The 27617-nt window shown below is 34.6% G+C and overlaps 4 protein-coding genes across 6 annotated transcripts in view; 1 reads left to right on the top strand and 3 right to left on the bottom strand.

The window, feature by feature from the left end:
- Mitf (transcription factor Mitf) overlaps positions 1 to 3698 on the bottom strand; it is a 48623-nt gene extending 44925 nt beyond the window's left edge. The window contains exon 1 of the mRNA XM_066403002.1: positions 3341 to 3698. Coding sequence (XP_066259099.1) covers positions 3341 to 3498 — 158 coding nt within the window. The 5' untranslated portion in view covers positions 3499 to 3698. The remainder of the gene's footprint in view (positions 1 to 3340) is intronic.
- A 1212-nt stretch (positions 3699 to 4910) lies between these two features.
- CtsL4 (Cathepsin L4) lies at positions 4911 to 10548 on the top strand. The gene is made up of 6 exons (XM_066403005.1): positions 4911 to 5589; positions 5809 to 5958; positions 8881 to 9128; positions 9189 to 9324; positions 9825 to 9985; positions 10330 to 10548. The coding sequence occupies exons 1-6, from the start codon at positions 5473 to 5475 to the stop codon at positions 10523 to 10525; spliced, it is 1008 nt and encodes a 335-aa protein (XP_066259102.1). The 5' UTR covers positions 4911 to 5472; the 3' UTR covers positions 10526 to 10548.
- LOC136417340 (rhodanese domain-containing protein CG4456-like) lies at positions 5785 to 6491 on the bottom strand. The gene is made up of 3 exons (XM_066403012.1): positions 6347 to 6491; positions 6078 to 6243; positions 5785 to 6019 (listed from the first exon to the last, which is right to left on the bottom strand). Exons 1-3 carry the CDS (start codon positions 6489 to 6491, stop codon positions 5947 to 5949), a joined length of 384 nt encoding a protein of 127 aa, XP_066259109.1. The 3' UTR covers positions 5785 to 5946.
- A 1110-nt stretch (positions 10549 to 11658) lies between the features above and the next one.
- Positions 11659 to 27617, bottom strand: part of Pi3K21B (phosphatidylinositol 3-kinase regulatory subunit alpha) — a 56208-nt gene continuing 40249 nt past the window's right edge. For all 3 annotated transcript variants that reach the window (XM_066402742.1, XM_066402743.1, XM_066402741.1), the window contains 3 exons: positions 17133 to 17267; positions 16177 to 17030; positions 11659 to 14960 (listed from right to left, as the gene is read on the bottom strand). In XM_066402742.1, the coding sequence (XP_066258839.1) occupies positions 13595 to 14960; positions 16177 to 17030; positions 17133 to 17267 (2355 nt within the window). In that variant the 3' untranslated portion in view covers positions 11659 to 13594. The remainder of the gene's footprint in view (positions 14961 to 16176; positions 17031 to 17132; positions 17268 to 27617) is intronic.

Raw genomic sequence — 27617 nt, 5'->3', positions numbered from 1 at the left:
TTAGTCATATTATTTGAATGTATGCCAAAACAATATCCAAATTGTTAAAATCAAGATTTCTAAATGCAGGAAAATACTATAATAGAGATTTACAATGGATATTTCACTAGCCAAGAGACACTTATCTGGCGACACGCCATGCAAATTAAACGCTATAATAAATTTATTGGTGGCCTAACTATCACTTTCTATTTTCAAGTATTTTATGGTTTAGGTAAAAACTTCCAGATATTCATCCTAATATTTCAAGGTGGTTAGCAACTGTTGCGTCAATAATTGATTTTCTTCTCCATTAAAAATGTCTGTCTTATATAACGTCATTTAATACAATACGCAGGCATGGGGCGCATTATGACAGTTTAAGCTGCGCTGTCGTTACTTTGGGTAATTGAATTAATGTGTTGGCATTTAATTGTTATAGCATTAGAAAGGATCTATTATTAAAGTTTGTTGTGTCAGTTCTGATGAAAGTACTCCCTTTAATTAGTTTTCCGTTCGTTTATCAAGCCGGAACATTTTTTAGTTATAACGTAATATATTCTGTAGTTTGTATTCAGAACATGTCTTTAACTGTACGAGAAAATTGTGAATAAATTGCCGCAGATTACGCGGTTTCGAGAAATCTGCCAAAAGCAATTTTATATCGTATACCATTATAATGTAATAGTATCTCATTAATCAAGTAGGTCCCTAACGTAAACGAATTTTCAGGGGCAATTTACACCACAACTGTAATTTTAATCCTTATTTTAATTAGTGGCCGTGTAAATGTAGGTAGGCAATATTTGCATATAATATCATCGCGAGACTCATCTTTTTCTTTGCGAAGTGTTGTAAGACTAGCATTTAATTCAGTCACGAGTGTCTAATTTTTCCTCTAGCAAATATGTGCTATATACAGTATTTGCTGACATGCTGAAAATACACTGCTATTTTCGATGAGTTGAGATAACAATTGATTCATCAGGTACCCCACAGCTGTTCAGGTATATATATATATCAACGAAATTTCCATATATAAATACATATTTAGTTATAAGTGTTGTCCCAAAATCAAAACTTTCACTTTTAAATTTATTTATAGTCATCGTGGTATCCGAACGGAACACGCTACCTAAGTAAGTACTAACATTCAATACCCATATACTATGAGATCATTTAATTTTCATATCTAGCCAGCTGTGGAATTTTACACAAGAGAAAGAAACGATAAAAAGTAGGTCGTAACTTGATCATATGCCGCAAAATGTCATTAAAATTAATTTTTAATAAAGGAACAGAGTGAGGTTATGTTGCCCTATTTACTTGTATCGACATACGTTCTCTTGTTCAACAGACCTTACAGCTGACTAGATATGAAATTTAAATGATCTCTCTGTATGTACGTCTGATGTATTAATTTTTAACACCTAATGAAAGAGCTACAGCAAACTGGGCTGCCAATGCGGCACGATTTCTGCGGCAAGCGGCTTTGCCGCGGCATAAATGACGCTAATGAAATTATACCTTATCACGTTAATATTTCCGCGGCAAAAACCAGTGGTGTAGGCCGCTGATGTTTGCTAGGAAAATAACTATAAAATGTGTATTTCCATTGCCAGAAAATGAGCTCACAGTCTTAAAATAGTAACTTCTACTGTGATTTTGAATATTTAAAAAAACAACATGTCAAAATCGACATGGCTAGGATTTACAAACCGTTAATAAAATCTACAGGGTGGCGTTCTTAATAAAATTCACTTTTATTTGTAAATTTACATGGAGAAGGCATGCATTTGAGACAAATAAATATAGAAAAGAATGTTTTTTAAATGAATTAGTTTTCAAAAAGCATAACCAAAAATTTTTATGTGGCAAATGCGAGCGTGACCGAGACAACGAAATGAAGAGAAATGACATAAAAAAAAAGAAATCACTCTGTAGATTTTTACACTTAATGAGTAAATTTTAATGAGAAGCGTATGTTCAAAATTTTAAACCATTTTAGCTGTTTATGTTACACCGACATTTGAAATCCTGTACATGCAGGATGTTGCTCAGAGTATCCTAGGACAGATGTTACTTTCAAAAGCGCCAAAAAAAATTATATAAACAGAAGTCCGCAGATACTTTCCTACCGATATACAATATGAGGAAGATATTTAATTCAAAATTGTGCTCAAGTACTCATCTATTTTTACCAATTTTTTATACCCCATAACAACTCTGACCATATAGAGTTTCAACATCAACTGAAACAGCCCATCATTTGTGCCTTTAAGATTAGTAGGCAGCCAAATTAAAAAAAATAAATAACCGGCTAACCTTAAGAGCTGTAGGGAAAATATTGAGTCACTTAAGGATTTTAGCACTCTGTATCTCGGTAACGAAATATTTGTGAATTTACATTTATATGATTTTTTTGTGCTTTGGGTGGAGGATTTATGTCAAAGTTCATTGAACAACATTTTACAACACGTACATATATGTATAATAATAACAGGTTCTCTTTGCGACACCCTGTATACTGCGCTATATTTTTTGAGCAATTGCACGTCTTGTTGCTACTAAATGTTATATAATTCTAGCTATAACAAGATTTAGAACTATAAAAAACTAAAATACTTTATAGTTTTTTATGGTTTTTGCTAATTCTACAATTTTTGCTAATTTCTGTGAAAATTACTGGTGATACTAATTTATAAGTTCAAATAAACTCGTGTTAAGTGAAATTTTATATTGGTAGCATGTTAGATAAAGCAATTTGGAGTTGGTTTCGAGACGCCTAAGACGCATATTTCTATAAATATATAACGTAAATAAATTGTTTAAGCCAGACAATAATCATCCTCAGAAACTTTACTGAAGATGTTAAGATTTATTAATTATATAAACTGGTCACTCGTAAGTAGGATATTTATTTAAACATATTAATATGTTTTAGCGACACCCAATATTTGTTTTTTTTTCTAAATAGCACCGTTTAACTTTATTTTTCCATTTATTATCTCTGACGAGGACCCGGAACCAACATAGCCGTTGAGAAAGTGTGTTGCTTATGTTGAATTCTCGTGGCTCCTTACATGTTACGTGCGAAATCTCCAGACTCAGAGGACCTTAGTAGTATTATTTTGTTTGTCCCGAGTTAAATAACTAATAGTCTTATGACCTCATATTACTTGGCAGTAATTTATATGGTTATCAGCTAAATTTGGCGGCCAAAGCATAATTAATCAACTTGCTTGTGAAAGTGAACGATCCACAATTTGCTCACGAGTCGAGGTCTAAAGTAAAAGTTCCGCGAAGAAATGTCACTATGTTGCGGTGGGAATCAGCTGAGAACAATGTTGGCACTGCTCACCTTTCTGAGACTGGCATAGTTTTCGATGTTAACTCATAATATTCCTGATTTTTTGGTGTTCCTAGTAAGTCGTCAAAATCTATGGCACTTTCGATATCGAAATCATCAGTCAGAAGAGCCGACAGGTCATAACCTAAGTCAATCCCCGATTCGGCCATATTTTTAAATTTTATTGATGCGCACAAAAATATGGCCTCACGCAGGTTTATCCCAGACTTAGCCGACTATGATAGCATAATGTTGTTAATGAATCGCGCACCGAGGATTCGATAAGTAAAGACAAACCGCGTCGGCTTGCTATGCCAACTCAACAGCACGAAAGCAACTGATTTTTCTCCAATAACAATGTCACGGACATAGACGGCTAAGTTAGCGCTGCGCTCGCTCTCAACAGCGTAATAACGAACAGATTTAGTGGGAACTCTACTTTTGCACTGGAGATAGGCAACGGCTGCGCGCGCAGATCGCGCTTATCTGTTTCTGTTGCGAATACTCTGCTTTAATCAAATTAAGTCTGCATTAGCTAAGATATCCCATATTCTTGTCTTAGACGGAACCTAAATATTGTTTATATGCATAATTGTTTTTCTTGTAACACTCCTTGAGAACAGACGACAAGGGCCTTCGTTGGAGCATTCTTGGAAGAGACCTTAATCAGCAACTCTATAATGTCAAATTGGAGTTTGAAGCCAACACTCAAGCATGTGGTTAGGAACCATAATGCTGCAGCACTAGTGATAAGCAAGAGCAAACACCTTCGATGAAATACCTCTAACCCGAGGTGTTCCAAATGGATATGACTGAAAGGAAAAACGCTGGAGTTGCAAATTGAAACCTGTAATGCTTGAGATGTGGAGGGTGTCGCTAACAAGTAAGTACAAAATTTTTCACAGATTTCTGAGATCGAATTTCGATTATTTATCCCAATTTATTTTAATCCAAACGTTGAAGGTTTTCGAAATACCTATAGAACTTAGGGAAAGCTTGTGTAAGACAGGTCTTTTCCCTGCATTCAAATATTTTCACATTTAATTTTATAAGAACAACATTCCTCACAAGGCCATGCAATTTACGCAGTAATCTATTTATGAATTCACATAAGTTAAAGCCTCTCTACCGTATTTATGGATACACGCATGCACAATATTTCCATTTACAATCTGGGTAAACAGGTACCACTATCCGAGGTGTTCTTGCGCTGAAAATACATTTAAATAAATAAAGTTTTGCAAGTCTTGCCCTGATTGATTAACAAGTATTGTAGCCATGACTTCATTTCCCACCTCATGAGCATATTTTAATATCCCATTTACTTATTTAGCACCGCTTTTTAATTTATTACTATCTGGGGAGGTCGGCAAAATCTAATCGATTCATAGGACAGGGTTTCCAACCCGCTGTATCGACTGAAACATTAAATTAGTCATTTTAGGAGTTTCAGTTGACTACGTGCCAACTAACAGTTCACACTAGATGTCACACTCAATAATTTACTACCATTGGCAGTGATAATTGTTTCTCCAAAAGCATGCAGTCATCAAGAGACGTCATTGTTTGAAATTTGAGAGATGAGGAAATTTCCAATTATATCTTTAAAGTCGTGAAAAGAACTTACGTAGTTTGCGTTAATAACTTGGGTTTAGCTGCAATATTACTTCTAAAACATTCCCATTTCCCAAACCAAAGGGCGTTTTGCGCATTGGATTTCTGTATATACCCAGAACCACACTAATTACAGCCAAAGCTCTAAGCTGTGATTAACGCCAAATTGATAGCCAGACTGTTCGGAACCGGAAAACACGTGTCTGGATACACCGGGACTTCGCAAGAAACCTTAACCGATAGTTTTGTAGATATACGTTAATTTTGATAAAATAATTCGAGTTGAGCACGTCGACCCTAGACTATGACATTATTTAAAAATTTATTATTTTGTATTGTTGGTATTTTCATAGAACTTATGTGAAAATTCGACCAATTGTTACACATGTATTATGCAGTCATAATGCTCTTCAATAAAATTGCTGACTAGACAACAACGGATCGCCGTATTGTAACAAAAGTGTCAGCAGTTAATGCCACATATTATTACTAATTGATACAATTGGTGTTAAGTGATTCAAAAACTTATAATGAATTGCTATCAACTGTGTCTCTGGATTTTGATCTTTGAAAATTGTTATTGTCAGCTGTTTTATAGCCGCTTTTCCGAATTTGATAACGCAGACAAAGAGTGGAACGAGTTTAAGGTACGTTCAGAGAAAATTTTTGAGTACAAAAATATGCGACTTTTTCAACTGCTGAAATTTGTTGATTTTATTGAGAAATCTTAAGGAATAACTCACGCATTCACCAGTTTGTCAGGAATTTGTTTCATTTTCTGTAACTTTTGTATTTATCCTCAGTTTTTGCATTTCGTCATATAGCAGGCAGATAAACGAGCCTAAAGGGAAAAACGTTTATTTTAGAACAGATTTAACAAAACCTACAATGACCATCACGACCCGTTTAAAAAGGAAACGTGGCTATCTAATGTTGAGAAAATTAAAAGGCACAATGAAGAAGCGGCTAAAGGATTGCATTCCTATTTCCTTAAAGATAATAATTTAGCCGACTTGGTGAGTATGAGCTTTAACTTGCTGTTCCCAATCTAACCATCCTCCACTATAGCTCTTGACGCTAAAATTTAGTGTAATTGGTAAGGGCGTGTTAAGTAACATCCTTAATGCATACTTACTCAGAGTATCCCAAAGTGATTGCCTGTTTTTGGGCCATCTCGCTTCTACGCCCAGATTTGCAGCTAAATATAAGAGCGTCAGATTTACTAGGCTTCTTTACACGATACTTGTCCACAAACATTGTATTTGAAAATTCTGATCCTAAGGCCTCAGGAATCATCCGTACTAATAACTCAAAAAGTTACTCATAATATCACATTTCACTACATTTCATCACTCTTTATCACACTTCATCGCACTTAAAAGCGAAGGTATAGTAGAACCTTACGTGGTATATTGATAGCTCCAGGTATATGACCTACTTCCTGCAACTCTGTCAGTTCTCTCACGTCAATAACCAATATGTTGGGATCATTTCGTGCTCTATTAATCTCTTCAAAATTGCATTTCGGTAAATTTTCATCACTAGCCATGCTTAATTATCGACGAATTGGTGCAGCTGAAATGTAATTTAAGCCTGAAATGGTTTTATGAGATTTAGATGTGCAAGCAAAATAGGAATCGTTAAAGTGCGTAACGTTGGGGATTAAATGCTATGAAATATGGCTCATTAAACAACTTAAAAGTGTACTTACAATAATATAGTATTGTTGAAAATTGTGCCTTTCAAGATAAGTACTCAAATTATAGTTGTATGGATCTCACTGGCAGTATTTAATTTTTACGAATACCTCATTTAAATTCTTAACGATTGAATATTATATTAATCGTCTGCAGACAATAAGCAGTTACGTACAATGGAGATATAGACATGCTATCCCTTCCTACACTTGGAATTTCCGTATATTTTTAGCTTTTATCGAGCGTTTTATCAATAACCTGAATTCATTAAGTAGTATAACGAGTCACTGATCTCCTCGAGGCCCATTTAATACAATTTCTCAATCAGCAACGCACCTCTTCATTTCGTAAATTAAGTTCCAGCGATTTTTTGTCAATTTGATCTTTTGATGTTCCGTAATTACATTAGGGTACAGCCGCTAAAAAGGCAAAAAAAATATCATGGTAAAGGAATCGAAATCGTTAGATTCATATTACCAGGCAGGTATTGGATCACATTACGACGATTTTCTGCTAGCTGGATCCCGGCTACGGTCGTGGAAACTGCTCAATTTTCTGACAATTTTAATATTGTGCCTATTGTTTTTTTCGAAAAATCGCAAATTGCTGGAGAATCTGTTCTACTGGAAATTGACCATACTTGGGACTTCCTCTGTCCCAAAATAATATTAGGAAATGGAAAATTTTCTTTGAATTATCGCTGCCTACAGTCACAAATAAATTTGATTGTAAAGTTATAGCTTAATACATTCAGGCCAACATTGCCATGACTTGAAGCTTGTTATTTATTTCATCTCTCAAAATTAGACTGATGTTATAGCAATTGTTTAAATTTGCTATTAACATGGAGAAGCGAGAATTTACCAATAAGGATCGAGTTGCAAGTTTTTATCACAATATAAAACAAATTATTAATTATTATTAAGGGATGCTGCCTACAAGCTTGGTATGTAACCGAAACTCTATTTATAAATGCAAAAATTACATAAATAATGTTTAATAGTTTAATTTACATTCGTTCATATCGGTCAATATTACTCTCATAATCGCTAATATTTAATTATTTGTTAATACGCAAGTATTAATAAATAAGTGTAATTTAGGGGTACTTGTTTTCATTTGCTAATATTATTATGGGATAGAGGAGTATTTTATTGAAGAGATTTTTTTGTCTACAAATGACTGAACTTTGTTGAAACCCTCAAATAGAATGTACCCTTTCTTTAGGAGTCGTCACAGCACAACTTCCCAAGTTGTCTACAGTCCCCTTCTCATTTCAAATATAAACTTCAATGCGTAATATTTTCGTAACGTAGAATTTTTGAATATAGTTCAGATAACAAACTATATTACTTTTCAACGTAGAACAAGTAATTAAATAAGTTTCGATATTGCACTTTGGGACACCTTGCACATAAGTTTACAGTGTGTTGAAAAAACGAACAAAAGAGTAACGTAATTTTATAAAAAAGCCTTTATGAAGCATATGATTTATAGTGTGTACCACTTAAGATTAGTGCAGTCTCATATTTTTCTTATTTTTAGAGGTAAATAAATAATTTTTGGTACACTTGTACAGCTCTATAAACTGCATATTTTACGACATTTATCATACGCAAAATGCCGTAAAACAAAGCGACTTTTTTAATATTTAGCTTTGCGTTAGAGATATCGAAAAAAGTTATTTGAAAAAGTTGTTTAGAGTATTATTTTAAGCCTATATATCGATTTTCATCGAAAAATTCAAATAAAAAAATTGAAAGATAACAATTATTGTGTTTAAATAACGGAGCATCTGCTTATTAAACTGTAAATTCAATTGTTTTTGTTTCCATAGTTTTTGCATTCATGGCCTACTAGTACAAATAATTATAATACATATTAGAATTAAAAGAAATCCTAGAGCCAGTTTAAGAAATTTTACACAATATAATTAAGAAACTAAAAATTCGAATTTTTCAATGAAAATCGATATACAGGTTTAAAAAAATATTCTAAACAACTTTTTTCGATATCTCTAACGCGAATATTAAAGAAGTCGCTTTGAAAACAAAAATGCCATAAAAATGGCATTTTGCGTATGCTAAAAATCGTAAAATATGCATTTTATGGAGCTCTATAAGTGTACCAAAAATTATTTATTTACCTCTAAAAATAAGAAAAATATAAGCCTTAAGTGGGACACACCGTATATAGCAAACTACTTATTTTACTGCATACTTAGGGATTTTCCTATTTTAGACTCATCAAACCTACCTCCAAAAAATGGTAAAATTAACTAAAAGCAGGCATAGAAAAATTGATTCGGACATCGTGGGTGACTTTTACCACCAATACCACCACATTCCAGATGAAGTTAGCTGGATTGATAAAGGTTTTGTTACTCCAACTTACAATCAAAAGGATTGCGGATCTTGTTATGCCTTCAGCATTGCCGGAGTGCTTCAGGGCCAGATTTTTAAGCAGACTAACAAATTAGTGCCGTTAAGGTTTGCATTTTGAATAATTATGAATAAATTATCTACTTCATTATTATAAATTTTCTCCAGCGCTCAACAGTTAGTTGATTGCAGTGTTACGTCTGGAAATTATGGATGCGCGGGAGGGTCATTAAGAAATACGTTGCATTATTTGGAAAAATCTGGAGGACTTATGGCTTACAGCGACTATCCTTATGTATCAGCGGTAAGTGCTTCTTAACATTGTTCCCTTCAGTGAGGAACAGGCTAAAACCTTTTTGTCTGAAACCTATTTAAAGCTGCTTCCCAAGGGTCTTGGTTGTAGCTAAATCGGCTTAACTCCTCTATATAGCATGTATAGATGTATATTTAGTACCCTCTATTCGTTATTTTGGTCCAGCTAGAAGCTCGACATATATACTTTGTATAAAAGTTTCAAAGGCAATCTAGCCTTGCTTAGATCGTCGAAGTTCGTACAATTATTGGTTTCGCAAGACATCAGACTTTATTGCGTTTAAAGACTTTAAAGGACGAGGTTTTCAATCGATAACCTTTATGCCTGTTTTAATTTAAACTTCACTTTGTTGTCAATAATAGTTCTAGTTTCAATGCTGATACCTAGTTGAAATTTCCCTTTGAATTGTTTGGAAGTTACCTAGCTAAGTGTATTGTATCATTCAGGATCAATTTAGCTCGATTATTTCCTATTTCAAACAATATTTTCAGCAAAAGAAATGCCGATTTAACAAACATATGGCCATTGTAAATACTACTTCTTGGGCAGTTTTGCCGGCAAGAGATGAAAGAGCATTGGAGGTTGCCGTTGCTAATATTGGACCAATAGCAGTGTCTATTAATGCAGCTCCTCACACATTTCAATTTTACCAGTAAGTATTACTTTGTAACTACTCATTAGCATCTCACTCTCATGAAGACGCCTAAATGAGTGGGTTAAAACATTGAGCCATTTATTATGCTTTATGGATGCATAATAGCCAAAATAAATATTTTGTGGGATATAAAAGGGTCGTAAATTACAACGAGGGATATTAAAATAATTTTACGGGCGACCTAAAAAGTTGTTTATAGGTGTATAATATAAGATATCACGAAGTCATTAAAGTGAATATATATTTTGGAAATCAGGACTCAATTAGCAGAATAAATCTTTTCCAAACACATTTTACCTAGAGCTAGAAAAACCTAGGATATTAACTAATAATATTTTTAGTAAGGGAATTTATGACGATCCTGGGTGTAACTCGTTTAGCGTAAACCACGCTATGCTCGTTGTAGGATATACGAAGGATGCTTGGATATTAAAAAACTGGTGGGGAAAACACTGGGGAGAACAAGGATACATGAGGCTCAAACGACATAAAAACAGGTGCGGTGTTGCTAATTACGCAGCATACGCTTTGGTATAATAATTTAATAAAATTGAATTTTTTTTGTTTTGTTTTCGTGTCCCCAACGTTCTTCGATTGCCCTTTACAACCGACGGACGAAACTCCTTTAATAAATCATGCATGCTTCTTACGTTAGTGTAAGTAAAACTATAACATTTTAAAGTTTGATGTTTAATTATGTCTCCCAAGCTATTTCTTGGCGGTGCATTTATGGCCTTAATGAGTCCGTCGTACTCTGTTTTACTACCCACCATTTTGTTTCCGTGGGGTATGGCTTATTGCGCACTTTACACATCCCTTCTCTATTCTGGCGGGGAAGACTGCCCATGTCCATGCCACAAGCTTCAATACTAGGTCGCTTTGTCTTTGTTTTCTCGATCTCATCGTTTAACATTGAAAACCTTGTTTGGGTAACTTCCGGGCAATTTACATATGGGAAACTTCACAGAAAGTTTTACCGTATGTCGTTAGTTTCTTTTAACTTAAAAGAGTTCTTATTTACTTTACCTAAGTTGTGCCTTTAATTTGAAAAAATAAATGAAAAAATAAGCTTTGAATTAAATTTAAACAACTTCGGGCTTTGGCTAAATCCGTACAGAACCCCAAATCTTATTTTGTCCTTGTTTCCAGCCCCACAAACGATGTTACAACCCTCTCAAATCTGAAATAATCCATAATATGTGAGCGTTCTTGTTAAAGTTGGAACAATTATTGGTATTTTCTCTTATACCAGGCTTTCAACGCCCTCATACCTTTGAGAAGGCAGCGCCTGTAACTTTTTTTTTATCTCAAATACACAAATCGCTTGCAAACGTACCTTGTCATACATTTTTAAATTGGTAGGCAACGTAAGTCCCTCGAGAAGTTAATAAGAGATTCGGCTTTAGCCTTAACAACCGAATTTGTTTGGAGCGACTCGTGCAATCTTTTTTTAGAAGCACCTCTTTTGTTTTGCATTTCCTAGGGCGGTAGTAAGTCCGCTTCTCCCAGGATTTTCTTTCATTTTGTTTACATAATCAGTTAATTACTACTTTCGGGAGTTTTTTATGCCTCTAGGTACATTTTTTAGTGATCATTAAAAATCCTGGGAGCTTTAAAGGACTTTAGAAGCAGCTTTACAAATTTCTTAATTGCAAAATAAAATCCAAAACTTATCAATCAATGTTTTATTTATGAATTTCATGTGAAATAAAAACAGTTATATAAATATCAAAACATTAGAGCCAACATGCAATATCCTGAATTGATACAATAATGATCTTGTTCCATAACGGTTCCGCTAGAATGTACATGCAATATAAACCTGAGGTTTGAACGAAGAAATTCTAGTGAGACGGACAATGGTGTCTATTTGCTTTCAGAGCAGGCTTGCATATACAGAAAGTCATTGGTAAACGTTGATTCCTTCTTGAAATTCGATGCATTTAACGTATTATTATTATCAATTTCGTTCAAATTGACAATAAACAGCAGCAATATTTTATGATTGTTTGTCAGAAGTATACGCAAAAAACTATTTTGAACATCAATCTGAATGGAAACGTTCTAGTTTAGGTTTGTTTGTTGACCATTTTTCCATTTAAAATCTTCGCCAGTTAAGTTAGCCTGTATTACAGTTAGAAAGTAATACATATGTGCAACTGAACTGTTTATTATCTCACTGAAACATTAGAGCTGTTAGCAAAATAAGAAAAATACATTCTAGATAAAACTCTGCACTGCAGAGTTACTAAAAATGCAGTAACAAAAGTATAAAATCATTTTAAAAAGCCAGAGTAACAATTGATAATTAATATAAATAGTAAAAAATGGTCACAACTAAAATTAAGGAAGCACAGCTATTTTTATAGTTGCAAATACAAATTCATATGCTTACTCATGTAATTTTTTTAGGCTCTAAAGCCTTAAATCACTGGAGAGCGGCGACGTGTTCTGAAAACGTCACGGCATATCCAAATTATAATTACCTGTAATACTGGAGAATTACATATATCTTTCTCTACATAGTTCCAGAACGTATAAGCATACATACGATACAATATAATGGCGAATTTGTTTTTGTCTGAATATGTACAAAAAAAAACAGCAATTCGATATAAAAAAATAAAATGGCCATTATGTCTTGATACACCCAAACCCTTCCTTTCAGTTTCCTGGACTAGTGCTTATTTGCAGCAGCCTCCATTGAAATTGGGAAACGTCTGAATGTCATAAATTTCGGTTGGTGAAACCAAGACGAATTTCATTTCGACTCATGCACTGCCTAAAAACACTTGAACCAACGAAAAAATTATTGAAAGAGTTTAACGTGCTGTTCAGCCTGTGAAATTCCTTCCAACTTCAGCACATTCTTACCAACAAAATTTCTAATTGAGCTAAAGCGGAGGGGTCAAAGTACAAAATTCAGGAATCAAAGAAATTCGAACAATCAAAATTTTCGATGGTTACTGGGTGCCGATCTATTGTCAACTACATAACTATATCACATATTATACTATAATTATAATTTGTACTTGATCCCTTAGTCGTGTAAAATTGGAAGTATGACATTCACATACGACGCCAGGAAATGAGAGGATGGTGTTTTTAATTCAGCTGTATATTCATATGTAAAACCGCAGTATCTGTAAAAAAATTGTATGACTACCATTTTGACGTAAAAAATAAGAAATCCTTTAAAAATTGCACAGTTATGACAAAAATACACAGATCACAAATATCTTATCTAGAATGTTTTAAAGCGCGTACTTATCTTTTATAAGTTACAAAATACTTTAAAACAGATCATTTTAAAAACTGTCCATGGGGAGAACTCTCACTGTCAAAAAACTTTTCTCCTTTGTCCTATGAACACTTTGAATCTCCCTCACACCTGCTTTGCATGCCACCGTTCAATTCTTCTTTAGTTCACTATCACAGTCAATTTAAATCATGGCGATTTAATACAGACATAACAACTATTAATGTCTCAGGTGTAAATATAATTTGAAGATAAACAGTTTATCCATTCATGCATAAGAAATTTTTTAAAAATTTCATCACAAAATTGATAGTCACCACAGCTTGTATCACAAAAGAATCTGTAACTTAGTAAACGTAATTACCTTCGCGACTGCACGTAGTACTCAGGGATCCAAGAGGGTGCTTAAGCACGGTTTTTAGGACCTCATTATGTATCTCTAATGAATTCGTGGCATAATGTAATACTAAGTCTTTCAAGGTGGGATAAATGTTGTAAGGTTCCGCGAAACCAAAACCCTCATTAGTCTCATATATTATGCACTTAAACAGAGTTTTGTTACAAACAATTACTAAAACGTAGTTGTTGTTGTTTTTTGATTTTCTTATTAAGAATGTTCCAGAGGGCTTACTATCAAGCAATCTTGCAGAATCTTCCTGTGACAAATCGGGCATCAACCAAGTACTTTGATCATTATGTACTATACTGTCTATATCGTCTATTTCGTTTTTTATTATTTTGTTGATTTTTGACTGCTGCAGTCCTCTTTGTTGAAGCCATCTTATATATTTGTCCCTTTCTCGCCCCAAACCCAGGAGTTCTGGCTTGAGTGAAGTCAATTCTCTCTCCCGCGTTCTACCGTGAGCCTCTCTAGTCTGCAAATTTTTCTCCAGTTGTTCGCAACTAGCCTTCATAAGGTTTAATCTTTCCTTCAATAATTTTGCGTTGATTTCTAGACTTTTGATTTCGTGCGGCTGGGCTTCGCTCTGAAATTTCTCTTGGATTAATGTTTGTTCTTCGAATACATTCACCAACTCGCGAAAAGCGTTAAGAGAGAGCCTCCTGGTTTGGATGTCTTGCAATGTTTCGTTGAAGTCTTTCGAAACACGTTCAAATTCTAAATTCCTTTCCAGGTAATTCTTACTTATTTGCTTCAACTTGGTTTCCAACTTGTCGATATTCTCAGTTTTTGCCAGCTCTTCTTCTTGATTCCTCCTATTCACTGGGTACATAAGCTTAATATTAAGGGACGTATTGTATTGTGAAAGCGAAACATTTCTGAAATGGTTCACCAACTCCACTACCGAATTGAAAGTGTAGGGTTCAGTAAATCCATATTTCCCATCCCTATGGCAGATTCTTATCAGTTTATTGGCACCCCCTTTCCTCAACGTCAAAGTATATTCTCCGCCCTTACTGGAAGCATCCCGCACCAAAAACGTTCCATCCACAGTATCATTCAATTTGTCATTCACTTCCTCCCTCTTGATGTCCCCCCAATACCATTCTGCATTCTGTAGGGACAACATCGTTTTATCTTTTTCCGAGAAACTCGAGGAGGATTCTCCTAACCGTCCCATGTATAGGCCAGATACTTTCCTCGGTGGAATCGCAGGGGCTGACGCAAATTCTGGAACCACTTCTCCCCAATCGCAATGCAGAAGAAGAATCTCGATTATTCTATTGTGAGCTTGGGTATTGTAAACAACTTGTCTGCAATAAAAAAAAAGTTTTAATAGTCTGAAGCCAAAAGAAAAAGTCTAGTGTACATAGATAGTTTTTTTATAATGATGAATAAATGTTACGAAGCTGTCTTATGCGAACTAATACATAATATAGTACGCTAGAAGGCCGAAAAAGCAATAGAGAGCCAAGCCAAAAATAAAATATAAAACCAGCAACTAGCTTTTTCCTTTATTATCTGCATTCAAGTGCCTATAGAGTTTTTAAGATACACTCGACTGAAAGGGATTATTTTATTTGTTTATGCTCAGGAATTGGGATCCTACTACCCTCGTTTTCGGGCGTTTTCAGTGGGATATTTCTATTTTCACCAAAATTGGTATTAGCCATTAAATTAAGAACTGTATACTAAAATTCCAACCAAATAAACCGACCAAGTGAAAGGCTTTATAAAATGTGTCGTGAATTACAAATTTAATAAAGAAGCAATAAATAAAATTAATTGGATATCTCGAACTAACCGTTTCATGGCGAATAAATCATTTGAGCATGATTGCATTTAAAAGTTATCTCTTCTACAGATAGTGACACTTACCGAGTCGACATGCAACTAATTTACGCAAAAAAAAAACAAATTTGAAAATTGGCTCTGCTATTTGAAGATGCCGATACATTCTCAGACTTTTAATGCGAGTGAATATAGCTGGCCGAATGATTTTTCAAACTAATTTTACCGAAATGAATTAGGTTCTTAAACTGTCAAGAAGACTTTGGTCCCGAGCCAGCTGGCATGAACTATAGCATTTATTATTATCAGAATGTGCGGTGTGGCTCAACAATCATCTAATAACGTCATAAATGAGTTTGTACTCGCCTGTACTGGACATTTAGTGCACTTTTCATTACATTTTAGCCGAATGATATATCATGACATCAACATCTGCTAACTCGTTATTTTAATGTATTAAGTGTACACTCGAAATATGAACAATACCGATGTAAAACGCGACTGCCGTCAAGTCTGCCGCTTAATACTCTAATTTATGTTTAAAACAGATTCCTGTTATCGGAGAAAAGCGTTATCGAAAAAATTGTTATCAGATACACTTAAGCTATGCAATGTCCTTGAACGGATGCCAAACCAACGTGCATGGAAACACGTAAATTATAATCCGAACGGATAGGTCAAAATATTTTGTTTTTTAGGTATTCAACATTGGTTTTGTAAAAAAAGTATGATACTTACATAATACGATCCCATGGTGGCCTCAAAAGAATGTGACACATAACTTGAATAAGAACAGTCGGAGGATTCTTGTTCCCCCTAGCAAACTCCATCTGACATATTCGGCACAAATGAGCCATAACAAAGTGCAGCGTCGACCTATGATGTTCGGGCAATTCGTTAACGAGTTGCTTGAGCACGGAGGTACACTCCTCGTCGTTTTTTTTCTTTTGAGCTTCCAAAAACTTGTCATACCATTGGACAGGAATTATAGGGTCCGGTAGTTCTCGCAAATACTTTTTTATTATGCCAGCAATGGCAACCGGGCTAAATCCGGTTAAATCCAAGCTGTTCAATTCTGTATCGATTATTTTCACCAAACTGTTAACTTGATCAGCCGGTGGAGTGGCACTGTAGAGATTATACAGTTCTAGGGATTCGTCTTGCCTCGCCTTCTTTTCAAGCTCAGCTATGCACTTTACTAACAGTAATGGCGATGATGCGCCGCTATTGAACTGACTGCACAATCCTTGTCCGAAGTAAGACTTGAATTGGAAAAATGGAGTTCTTCCGTCATCCATAGGCCTGCGACTGCAGGAAGGTAGCCCTGTTGCTGTACATGTCCGATGAGCTACCATCCCGCAGTCTTGACATATGAACCCTTGATGCAACAGGCCGCGCAGATATTTGTTACATTTGTCACATCTCTCTAATGAGTTAAAGCTGTGCTGTATTAAATTATGGGGATATCCGTTCGATATGGGACTTTCACCTATATCCCCTAAGTCAGACTTTTTATCTTCGTTTTTGTTTAACAGTTCATCTATGCACGTTAATATAGCTTTTTGATGGAATTCATCTTTAATCCCCATCGCCTGGAAACAATAACGAAGTATTATTAATTAATTAAAAGAGTCTTCCTGAAACCGGTGTATAAAAACATATAGAGAAGGCAGTGCCTCTGCTTTAATACTCACAATCAGTTTTTCCCGGTCCAGATTGATCAGATCTGACCCTTTTATGTCTTTGCATCTGAACATATCCACATACGGGCAAAGATTTAATGCGGCCATCCATTCTACTACGTTCGATGAGGTCCACTCAGATATTGCCTGAAATAGAAAAAATATTATGAAATTTATTATGGTTCCAAAAAAAAGAATAATATCAGTTAACCTTGCCCTCAAAGAATTTATTTCACCAGTAGTGAAATAGCGTAATAACCGAAGTCTTGGTGTCAGCTAATCAGCGATCTAAGCTAGCAGGGATATTTATTAGAATTTGTCAGGTAACAAACGGAAATATCAGTTTGTCGCAGAGACGCAGATCAATACCGACGTAGCTCTTAGTGTCCCATTGAAAGTGGCTAATTTTTTTATACCGAGATTAGGTTTAACCATTTTAAAGTTTACATACATGGAATAACAGAAGCTAACACTTGGCAACTGTGTGCGCTCGGTAACCCGCTTTCGCTAGTTCGCCTGCATGTGAAGTAATGCTTAAGTGGGAGCGAGAAAGAAGATTCGTTTAGTCCGCATAGCAACGTGCTCTCAGTGTCACTATTAGCGAGCTAAGCGCCTATAGGAGGCGAGCTTAACAGAATTGGGAGTATCATACAGCGTGGCCGAAAAAACTCGATCTACTTCTACCGAGTACGGCCGTTCTATCCTACCGTAATTTATAAGAGAAACAAGTTTTGCAAGAAATACAAACCTAATGGAATAAAATGCTGCGAAGGAATGGCGATGAATTATTTGGAGCTCGAAGATTAGAGAAAGCAGTCAAATTATATTTGGTTGCGTTTATATTTAAATAACCCGACATTACTTCACTTCAATTAGAGACGTTTTATACGGCTTTTGTTGTCAAGCGGTACGTCGGATGTAGAGTATATAGGTAGTGCTTCTACAAAATAATTGATGTAATTTGTTTACCAAATTAGCTTCTCAAGCTACTATTTCTCAGGGCAAAACTCGAAATTAATTTCTGCTTCGAGTCTAAAGGAAGCAAATTTGGACTTTCTCTACTGCAGGGCTTTGACCCTAATTCACGCTATAACAATTATTAATAATCTGCTCTTATTGGCCTCATACAAGTAGCAAAAACAACGAGGCATGCATATCTACTGAAAATACCGATCACAATATTATTTCCAACGTCGCTGGCAATACAAAATCCTAATATCTCATTATTCCCCCATTTAACACCGATGTGAAACTTCAACTGATAAACATTTTTTCTCGAATTGTTAAAACAATAACTCTTATTAATGAATAGGTCTATAAGTAATGTATACGCTAAAAGTCACGTTGGCGAACGCAGTAAAATTTAATTTGAGTGTGCTGGATAGTAGAGGTCATCCAAAATTAAAATCATTTAGTTTAGGTGCCTATAAAGTATATTTTATAATGGCAAATTATTGTTAACTGCAAGGGCATATCCATCCAAGGATAGACCTATGAACTCACGAAATAGTCGGCCTAGCATTATGAATAATTGTTAAATTAATGACGCCGCTATTGAAGCCTTTGAGTTTTACGAACTGATTACTACGGTAATTTGACACATTGATACAGTTTGTGTTCGTATGCCCCATCGACGTGTTTTAAAAAAGTACTTATTTGGATTATTTGTATATTAAACAGTCAACAACGTACATTACATTAGTAAACATTTGTTTTTCCTGTTTGAAAAGAGGCGTTCCTGTTCGATTTTATTGCCGCAAATAAAAAAATCCCTATCAACAATCGCGCTTGTCTAGAATACACCGCGTTAAATACGTAAAGTATCTCATGACGTCTAGCTTATCGCACAAGCCGGTTAGTTTTAAAAAAGGTCAGACATTATTCAACGTTCAAGGTCTCCGAGATTCTTGGGATTTCTCCAAGAATTCTAAGTACTGGAATGATTCTAACCGCATATGCGACTTCCAGATAATTTGAGTTGACTAGCAGGAAGTGTGATTTGCGATTATCTCCGTGGATTTAATTTGCTCATTAAATACCAAATTTAAACCACGGATCGAGAGCACATTTTCAAAAATTAAATTGATATGTAAATGGGAAAATGTCAGATTAGCGTGGAGCTAAAAATAACAATAATGCACCACTCAAGTAAATGAAAAGGTGATTTTATCTAATCGCAGATGACACTTCTATGACGAATTATTCCAATACACTTATTGTAAAATGAGGGCACTCTAACTTGTAATAATTATAATAGATCAATTTCCGAAAGCTGACTGTATGCTCTTGGCAAAAATGTTATCTTTAATGATCGTTTTCAGGTGGCGACAATGTATTATAGAGTCGTATTTCATCGTCTTCTGCCCAAGAATCGGGTCTCTGTAAAGTGGAGGATTTAACGGCCGTCCTAAATTGTGAATTTTTTAAGAGGGGTCATGCCCAAAACAGGTAAGTTCTGTTATATTTATTGCTCGAATAATCGATTGACTCCAGTTTACGTAGCCTGTTTCAGTTGTATCAATTGAAAAAATCGCGCAGAAAAAGTAATCGTTGGAGGATGTACATAATTGAAAAAGAAGCACGTGTGATGAAGAAAAATGCAAAACGAAATCGCGTTATATGCAAGACGACCTCCGATAAAAGGGTTAGCAGTGATAATATTACCATATTAATAGCCATTATCAAAGTACGCTGTTTCTTTTACCAATTAAGACAACGTATATTATCATAAAATAAGATTAACCTCGTATAAATTGACACTAAAATTAACCGAGATAACAAGCATACTGTAATATATAAAGTCGCCGCGTTATCTGGACCGAGCTATCACTTTTTGGCACTCTGGATGTTATAATTTTGAATCCTCCCGTCCAAAACTCGGAATATTTTATTTCTACCCAAATACTATTAATGCCAAGATTTCTCCTGTGTGACCAGGAATTCTGGTGCGGTCAACATCCTGTTCGCAATAACGTATTTTCATTTATTTTAGAAAACATTTTATGAAAATTATATAAAATCCACACAATTTGCTTTTTCTTCAAGGTTTTTCTAGATACGTATGTAAATCTTTTCCTACACGAATATTTATTATCCATTTTACATTCAAGGAGAATTGTAGAAGATGCTATAAATTAGTCGGTTTGACATGGGTTCACTCATAAATTACAAGGACGCCATTTTTTTATTTTCAGAAATCTAAGCTAGCTGCCTCTAAGTCAAGTGGCACACTAAAAGCTTCATCGAAGATTAGCACAAATTTGCCTTGTTTTGCATGGGTTAATGCAATACTACAACAGCGCCGACAATTATCCTGCTTTCTTGTTAGCATTGTACTAAATCAAATAAATCGGATACATTTAGAAAGATTTTAGATATGAAATCCAATTTAGTATTACTAAACTGAAAACCACACGTGCAGCGCAATTTGGCAACGCTCGAACGCCGATGACTCTGGGTCGAGCGTTGTTAAGCGCTTTGTTGCCGGAGTTTTTAATCAATCACGTTCACAAAGATCAAAATATTTAAGCTTACTTATCCACGTTAATTTTCTCCTTTCAAAGAAATTAACTGTCGGTGTTAATTCTAGTCGCGGAATATGGCACAATATTTTTAAAGCGCTGATATGACTCCAACCAAATTTTTAATGACAGAGTCTCGCATCCACCTTTCTGACAGGTACGTGTTTGTATATAAAATGAAACTGATGTCCCCTGTAGCGGATTTCTCTGGTGTTTCATACCGACGCATAATTTCCTTTCACAAATATATCAACTCTAAATCTAGCGAGCCCTCTTTACTAAAGAAACCTAGAAAGTAGTAAAGCAGCGAATTTCAGATTCGCTTCATTCTTCTCGAAAACCACATCGATTGATTATTGTATTATATTGCTTATTAACTTTTACAGGTGCCGCACTACGTTCGGTTTATCAAGTTCAGGCAAACCGTCCTTGTATTTCGATTTATTCGCCTCGTGGAAATTACTACATTACTTGAAGGTATGCACATGCACACACCTACAAAGCTGGTTAGAAATCTTGTTCTGAAAGTTGGAAAATATTGGTGCTTTGTCTATATGAGGCAGGAATTCTGCAGAAGAAAGCGCCATTATCCATCATCCCCTGTAATAAAGAAGGGTAAAATTCTGTTGGAATAATTTGTGGTACAAACAACCCTCAATTTGAAGTCCCAAGAAATTCATTTTAATTTGAATATTTATAAACTACGTTAAGGGCGGGCTCCACTATTTTTGTTTGAAATTACGGTTAGTTAAGGGGTACATTTCGCTGACAGAAGAAAATTTCACATATGCACCGTGGGAAAAAAGTAAGAACTTTAGAAGGCGTTGTGAGATGCGAGTTATTTAATTTTATTACCGCTACGAGTACAGTAAGTGGCCCCTTACTGCACGCTGATTGCAGTTGAACAAACAATGCCCAGCCGAGTACGATCACCATTCGAGTGCAGTAAACGCTTTTCCGCATGTATGAGGTAAAAATTAAGCGTCGATGTAATTTAAAAATTAACTAATTTATAATCACAGGTAGGTACGGTTAAAAAAATGTCCGCACTGATGTCAAGGCAAATTTACCACACAAATGCTGCCCTCCAATTCCAAGCACTTTTTATTCGAATTTACGTTGAACATTGAATTGAGCGAAAATCCACAGAAAAAATAATTTGGTCTTAGTTAATTGAAGAAAAGAGCATTATTTTTAATTAAGCAACCAAAGCAGGTAAATGTTCCCCAGATTAGAGGGCAATCAATAACGTTCCAGCCTATTATTAGAAGAATAATTCAGAGTTCTCAAACAAAGTTTTTTTACCACTATATGTTTTAGAAAGAGCTAAGAAGGGTGACCTGAAAGCGTTAACAAAGAAGAAAATACGTTCCAGGAAATAGCACCATATGTGCCGAAAGAACCCCGACTGCGTACCTTATAACCATCTGCACAAGCAAGCACTGCACGAAATGACATAATGACATCTAATTCGAATGGAAGATTCTCTTTTGCTGGAAGGCACTAAATTCGGGGGCAATAATTGTTCTATCAACAAATTAAACTGGCATATTCACATATGCGGATAGTAAAAAAAAGAAACTAAACATTCCTCCTAATGCCTACATTAGTTCAGGTTAGTAAGTTGATGTAATTTATATTACTAAGTAATTACCACTGCGCATTTTCAATTAGAATTTTAATGCTACCTTTTAAAATAAATAAAAAGAGTACATAGTATGTCCATGACCACTGGCAGTACATATTTGCTAAAACCTTTTTATTATCATTATCACGCGCGAAAAACGTTGAATTTATCGAAAGAGCAAAATACTCCAACTGTCACGTTCATAAATCGGACCACACATCCTAATTTAGAGCGTTTTTACGATACAAGCGAAAAATGACATTTTTTAACATTCATCTCTGTACCACAAATTTATTATTCCAGTTACTCAATTAGTAACGTCCCTTAAAAAGCTGAAAAGTCAGTTTGGACGTTAATGAGCTTCGTCAACGTTGTTCCGAATTAGAACAAAGAGGAAAAAATTTAAGAAAGGAACTGCCAAATTTGACTTGGTTTATAAGAGGCTTACGATCTTGATGTCAATAATCGAAAAGGTTACGTGGGCCAAGATTAAGTAAATATAGACGCAAATTTGCAAAATGTCCATTTAGGTGTTTTACTTAAAGGCAGGAGGTTCTGCTGCGGCATTTCCCACTTAATACCTCCTGTTTCCCAACTTCTATTTAGATACCTAGTTTAAACCTATCGATCAGGGATAGTTATTATAAGAGCGAAAGTTGGCTCTTTCCTCAATTTCACGTTAAAGAGAAAATGTCTCAGTTATTTTCTTATAGAAAATGGAACTTCTTATAGAGAAAGGGAAAAAAAGGAACTGCAATTAAGAATAGTTTCTATCTTCTAGAACTTCTTTTAAGGGAATTATTAAAATGAATAAATATATATATATATATAATTCACTATGAACAAAAAATAAATCAAAAACGCAGACGAAACGATGATGTGATAGTGGCGGCCCCTCAAGGCCAAGGTTAAATTTGTCTGGTAAGGTTTACACGTAGCAATTCGCTTAACTTAGATTTGTTCCTTTCCCAATGATTTTTTGATGTTAACACTAACGCACAGCTTTCGATATTCCATAATAATATCATGCCGCTAAGCAACAGGGCTTTAAAAATATACGGCGTGCTGCAGGTTTTATGATCGGGACTTCAGAAATGATTAGAAAGGCACATTTTATTTAAGGTGAGTTTTGCTCAATGTTGATATATTTTGAGGAGTCTCCGCAGTATTTGGGAAAATGTGGCGATAAGCTAAAATTTATTGATAATATATTTTTTTGTTGAAACACGTAGTAACATGATCGTGTAATACACCGTTATATTAAGAATAAAATGTTCTGTAGGTGGGTAATAAATATGTATGTAAAGTTAGTGCTGATAGCTCGGTGTTAAGTATTAACCGACTTTGTAAATGCATTAGAGCCGTTTCGGCAATAGGCAATCGAATAAAATAAAAAGGACCCTATACATTTTTTCTAAACACTACTCATTTGCCATCCGATAGGTATTCCTAGGCAGGTTAACACAAATATGTTTTTCTTAACCCAAGTTTTTTCGTCATAAGAATTCTTGCCAAAGGTTAAAAGGGGAAATAGCAATGTATATTGCCGGAGGACCATTATGCAGTCAAACCAGATTCTCATATACGGCAAAGAATATCATCAAAAGTTAGGATGCTCGACAGGTTTTGATATTAAAGGCAGTTTCGTGGGTAGATTTGTAATCTTCGAGAATCTAAAATAAACATTGTTAATAACACGTTTCCGAAAATTATTACGTCTGGGTGACCAATAACCGCATAACCTTTGCAATGTTTGGAAGAACTGTTAAGCCAATTAATCGCTGCGTAGCAACATTGCTTTAATATCTTGTTTTGTAGTGTAAATCATAAAATTTAATTTTTGACAGTATTGAAAACTTCTGAACTGGCATGCTGAAATGAATTTATTACAGGACTGCAATATTGCAATTATTCACTATTGAGTGTGGCTACAATATAAACTTAACGAGATATTTGACCATATATTTCCATGTCACTCTTAATGAATTGAAAAGTTAGCATGTAAATTTCCCAGGTATTAGGCTATTTAATTAAATAATAATATATGTATTAGACTCTAGCCAAGAAATTGAATTAATACGCTTATTCACTTAAACACGCCATTTACGTTTGTTGGCACTGTCCCGTAAAAGCCGTAAAAACCGAATAAAACAAGAAAAACATATAATTAAAAACTATACCTGTAATTTTGTTCCAGTTGGAAAATGCACGGTATTTTGAGTAGTACTAGGCACATGTAGATAAGATTACCTGTTTTATTCGTTTTTTGAAGAAATATGTTATACCTATATCATGATTTCCGACAAGTTTTGGACACACACTTGGCAGAGAAATGGCCCGCGCGATCACTTTTAAAATAGACCGAAGTATCAGTGTTATTTAAATCCTCATAGATATAAATAAAGCTCTATTATTTTAAACACTAACCAAGAAATGAATATTGTTAGTTCATTTACTTAATCATAACAAACGTATAAATCTGTCAATTAAGTCCAATCATTTATTATTTATCCGCACTTTCCCTCACGCTCCAAAACATATGCAATTTTTTGCATATCAAATGGCGTATGTAAATGCCAAAATTTACGTTTATCTACGCAATTATGAATTTAATGAAAACTTATACACTACGAATTACAACTTAATTCTCTGATGTAAAGAAAATGCTGCGATACTTTACAGCCAGACAGGCTGTAAAGGATAATGATATTGCACTATTCAAGATGAGATGATTTAATTTCCATTAATGACCCATAGCCAGCTAGGACGTTCTCGGATTAAACATCTTGAACGATATTTCAATTGTCTAAAACTTCATGCGTAATGATTTTACAATTTTAAGTGTCGCCACCGCAACCTTGGAATAGAAAATTAGAGGGTAAAAAGGTTATTGTCTTATATGTATCAATCAGATTTTGTTTCGGGGAATGGCGTTGGTCATTCAAATCACATGAGAATTTTCTTCCACGAAAATTGTATCCTTAAGATTAAGTTACCGAAAACCAATTGCCGGACCATTTTCATCACAATTCTTCAGGAGGTATTCGAAACACACGAGTACACATAACTTCAAGAACATTGGAATTTTGGTCCTTAGAGGTTGTCACTAAATATTAAATTATTTAGTAGTTCCTACCTGTAGGGACAGAGGTGCGGGCCTTAATAGAAAAAAAAATTGTAAGGTCTTATATATTTCATAGTACATAGAGAATCGTACAACTCAGAGTTTGTTCTGACACTTTTGCAAATTGCTGCAAAACTGAGAATAGAATCAAAAACATATAAACGATAAAACGGTTCTAAATTTAAATGTTGAATGGCGAGAAACACTGGTGTGCAACTAAAAAGTTTGGAGCGATGAAAGCTGGCCTCATCCCTAAAAAAATATCACCCTGTAGATTTCTAATTTTTAATTGGATTTAGGTGCCAGCTGACGTTGACTCTTACGAAAAATACGCATCCAAAATTTCAATTAATATCCCGAGAATCAATATGCGGTTTTCAAATAATATTTAGTTAAAAGTCGCCTTATTTTTCAAGTTTGTACCACCCCTTGCAGAGGAACACGTTAAAACTGAAACACTATGTATAGCGGTTATTTATATTATTTGAAATGCGTTACGGTTGATCAAACCATAAAACCAAAACTACTCGTATTAATGCCACGATTTTTTATACTATTTTGGTGGCCTTATTTATCAAATCCAAGCTGACTAATAAAAGATACGTATAATCAAAAATATTTTACCGTGAGAAACTATTCCGTAAGTTAGATTAAAGATTTACCGCTAACGTTACCACACCACTACCAAGATTATGCACCTCATTTTATCGTCAATTATAACAAAGTGTGATGGCTACTTAACATCAGATTTGCAAAATTGGCACCAAACTGACCCATATGCCATGATCATAATTCATCCGTATGTTGAGGTCATGACACGATAAAAGTTTGTTAATGATTCAGTCTGCATTATTACAACATCTCTAACAGGATATGTTTCTTAATAGATATGTACGTTTTCCAATCTAGAGGAAAACAAATAGTAAAAACAAATACACTTCTTAAGTTTATTACAAAAAGCTTAATCCCGAAATATTCGATATATCTATACTCTGAATTCTTTAATCAAGACTACTTGAACGTGAAGTTCATCGGTAACTATTATTAAGCACGTTCAACAGATTAAAACGTTCTTTACGAGCATTATAATACGACCCATTATCTTTAAAATCCAGGTGGTGTTAGTCTTTATATAAAAACCCTTTTCATTGCGTAATAAAGAATTACTTATCTAGTTTCAAGGAGAGTTGGGGAGTTTGGCCGTAACAATAAGCTGCCATTTGACCTAAAAGGTGAATGCAAAGTAACTAGTATGAGCAAACGTTTAGGATAAAAGTGAATAATTCGGAGCCAGATTAAACATAACCGACATGTGTGTGCCTTTCATTTATTCGCATTTAATTACTTTACATAAATTTAGTTATTATTAATAATTGATATAAAAATGGCGATTTCATCATCTGAGCAAGACAGCGTTAATTTCTTTTAAACATTGAATTTTTGTCTGATTCAAAAAGCCAGCTGTTAGACATTAACTAACTGATCCAAAGAAATTAAACATGTACCTAGTTGATTCGGTTGCCAAATAAATTAATCGTTTTTGAAACAAAAAATGTTTTATGTCAAATTGATGGATTTCAAACAGATATTTTCAATTCTGTTGTACAATATTGTTGATAAAAACGCCTAATTGCTCGTCTAGTGATTGATTTTACAAAAAAAAAACGGTAAACTATTTTTTTCGTTGGTTTGAATAATTTATTGAATCCAAAAATTTGGTTATCACGACGCCAAGGATTAACGGATTGTAACTGGAAAATAAACATTTTCATGATTTCTGGTCAAATAGAAAGTTTTTAAAGATCCACATATACTGTAGTCGGAAATAAAACTGCTTGCCCGCGTAGAAACTGCAAGTTTTTCTTCAAACTATCGTAATGCACTATTTTCGAATGAAGTAAAATAAAATATTTACGGGCAATAATTTATAAGCTGGCGTTCCAGTTTAATGCCATTGAGGATATCCATTTGTTCTGTATTCTGTAACAAGAGGCTTTTTAAATATTCAGCTAAATAAGTTCATTCCCTTGCACAGTTTAACAGGATGTACTTTTTCATTCTAAAACAGCACATTTAAGTATGCTGTTTTCCTTGACGGTCAAATAAAAATGGTAATGAGTTTAACATCCTCACAATACGAAATTCAATCGAAACGTTTTTGGTTTCCAAATTTTGCAAAGATTCCCATGTGGTTTATTGTTTTGTAGATATATCTATGAATTATC

Source organism: Euwallacea similis, chromosome 27 (assembly GCF_039881205.1).
Source record: "Euwallacea similis isolate ESF13 chromosome 27, ESF131.1, whole genome shotgun sequence".
Classification (NCBI taxonomy): domain Eukaryota; kingdom Metazoa; phylum Arthropoda; class Insecta; order Coleoptera; family Curculionidae; genus Euwallacea; species Euwallacea similis.
Note: the sequence above shows the minus strand (reverse complement) of the source record. Positions and strands in the feature narration are given on the sequence as shown.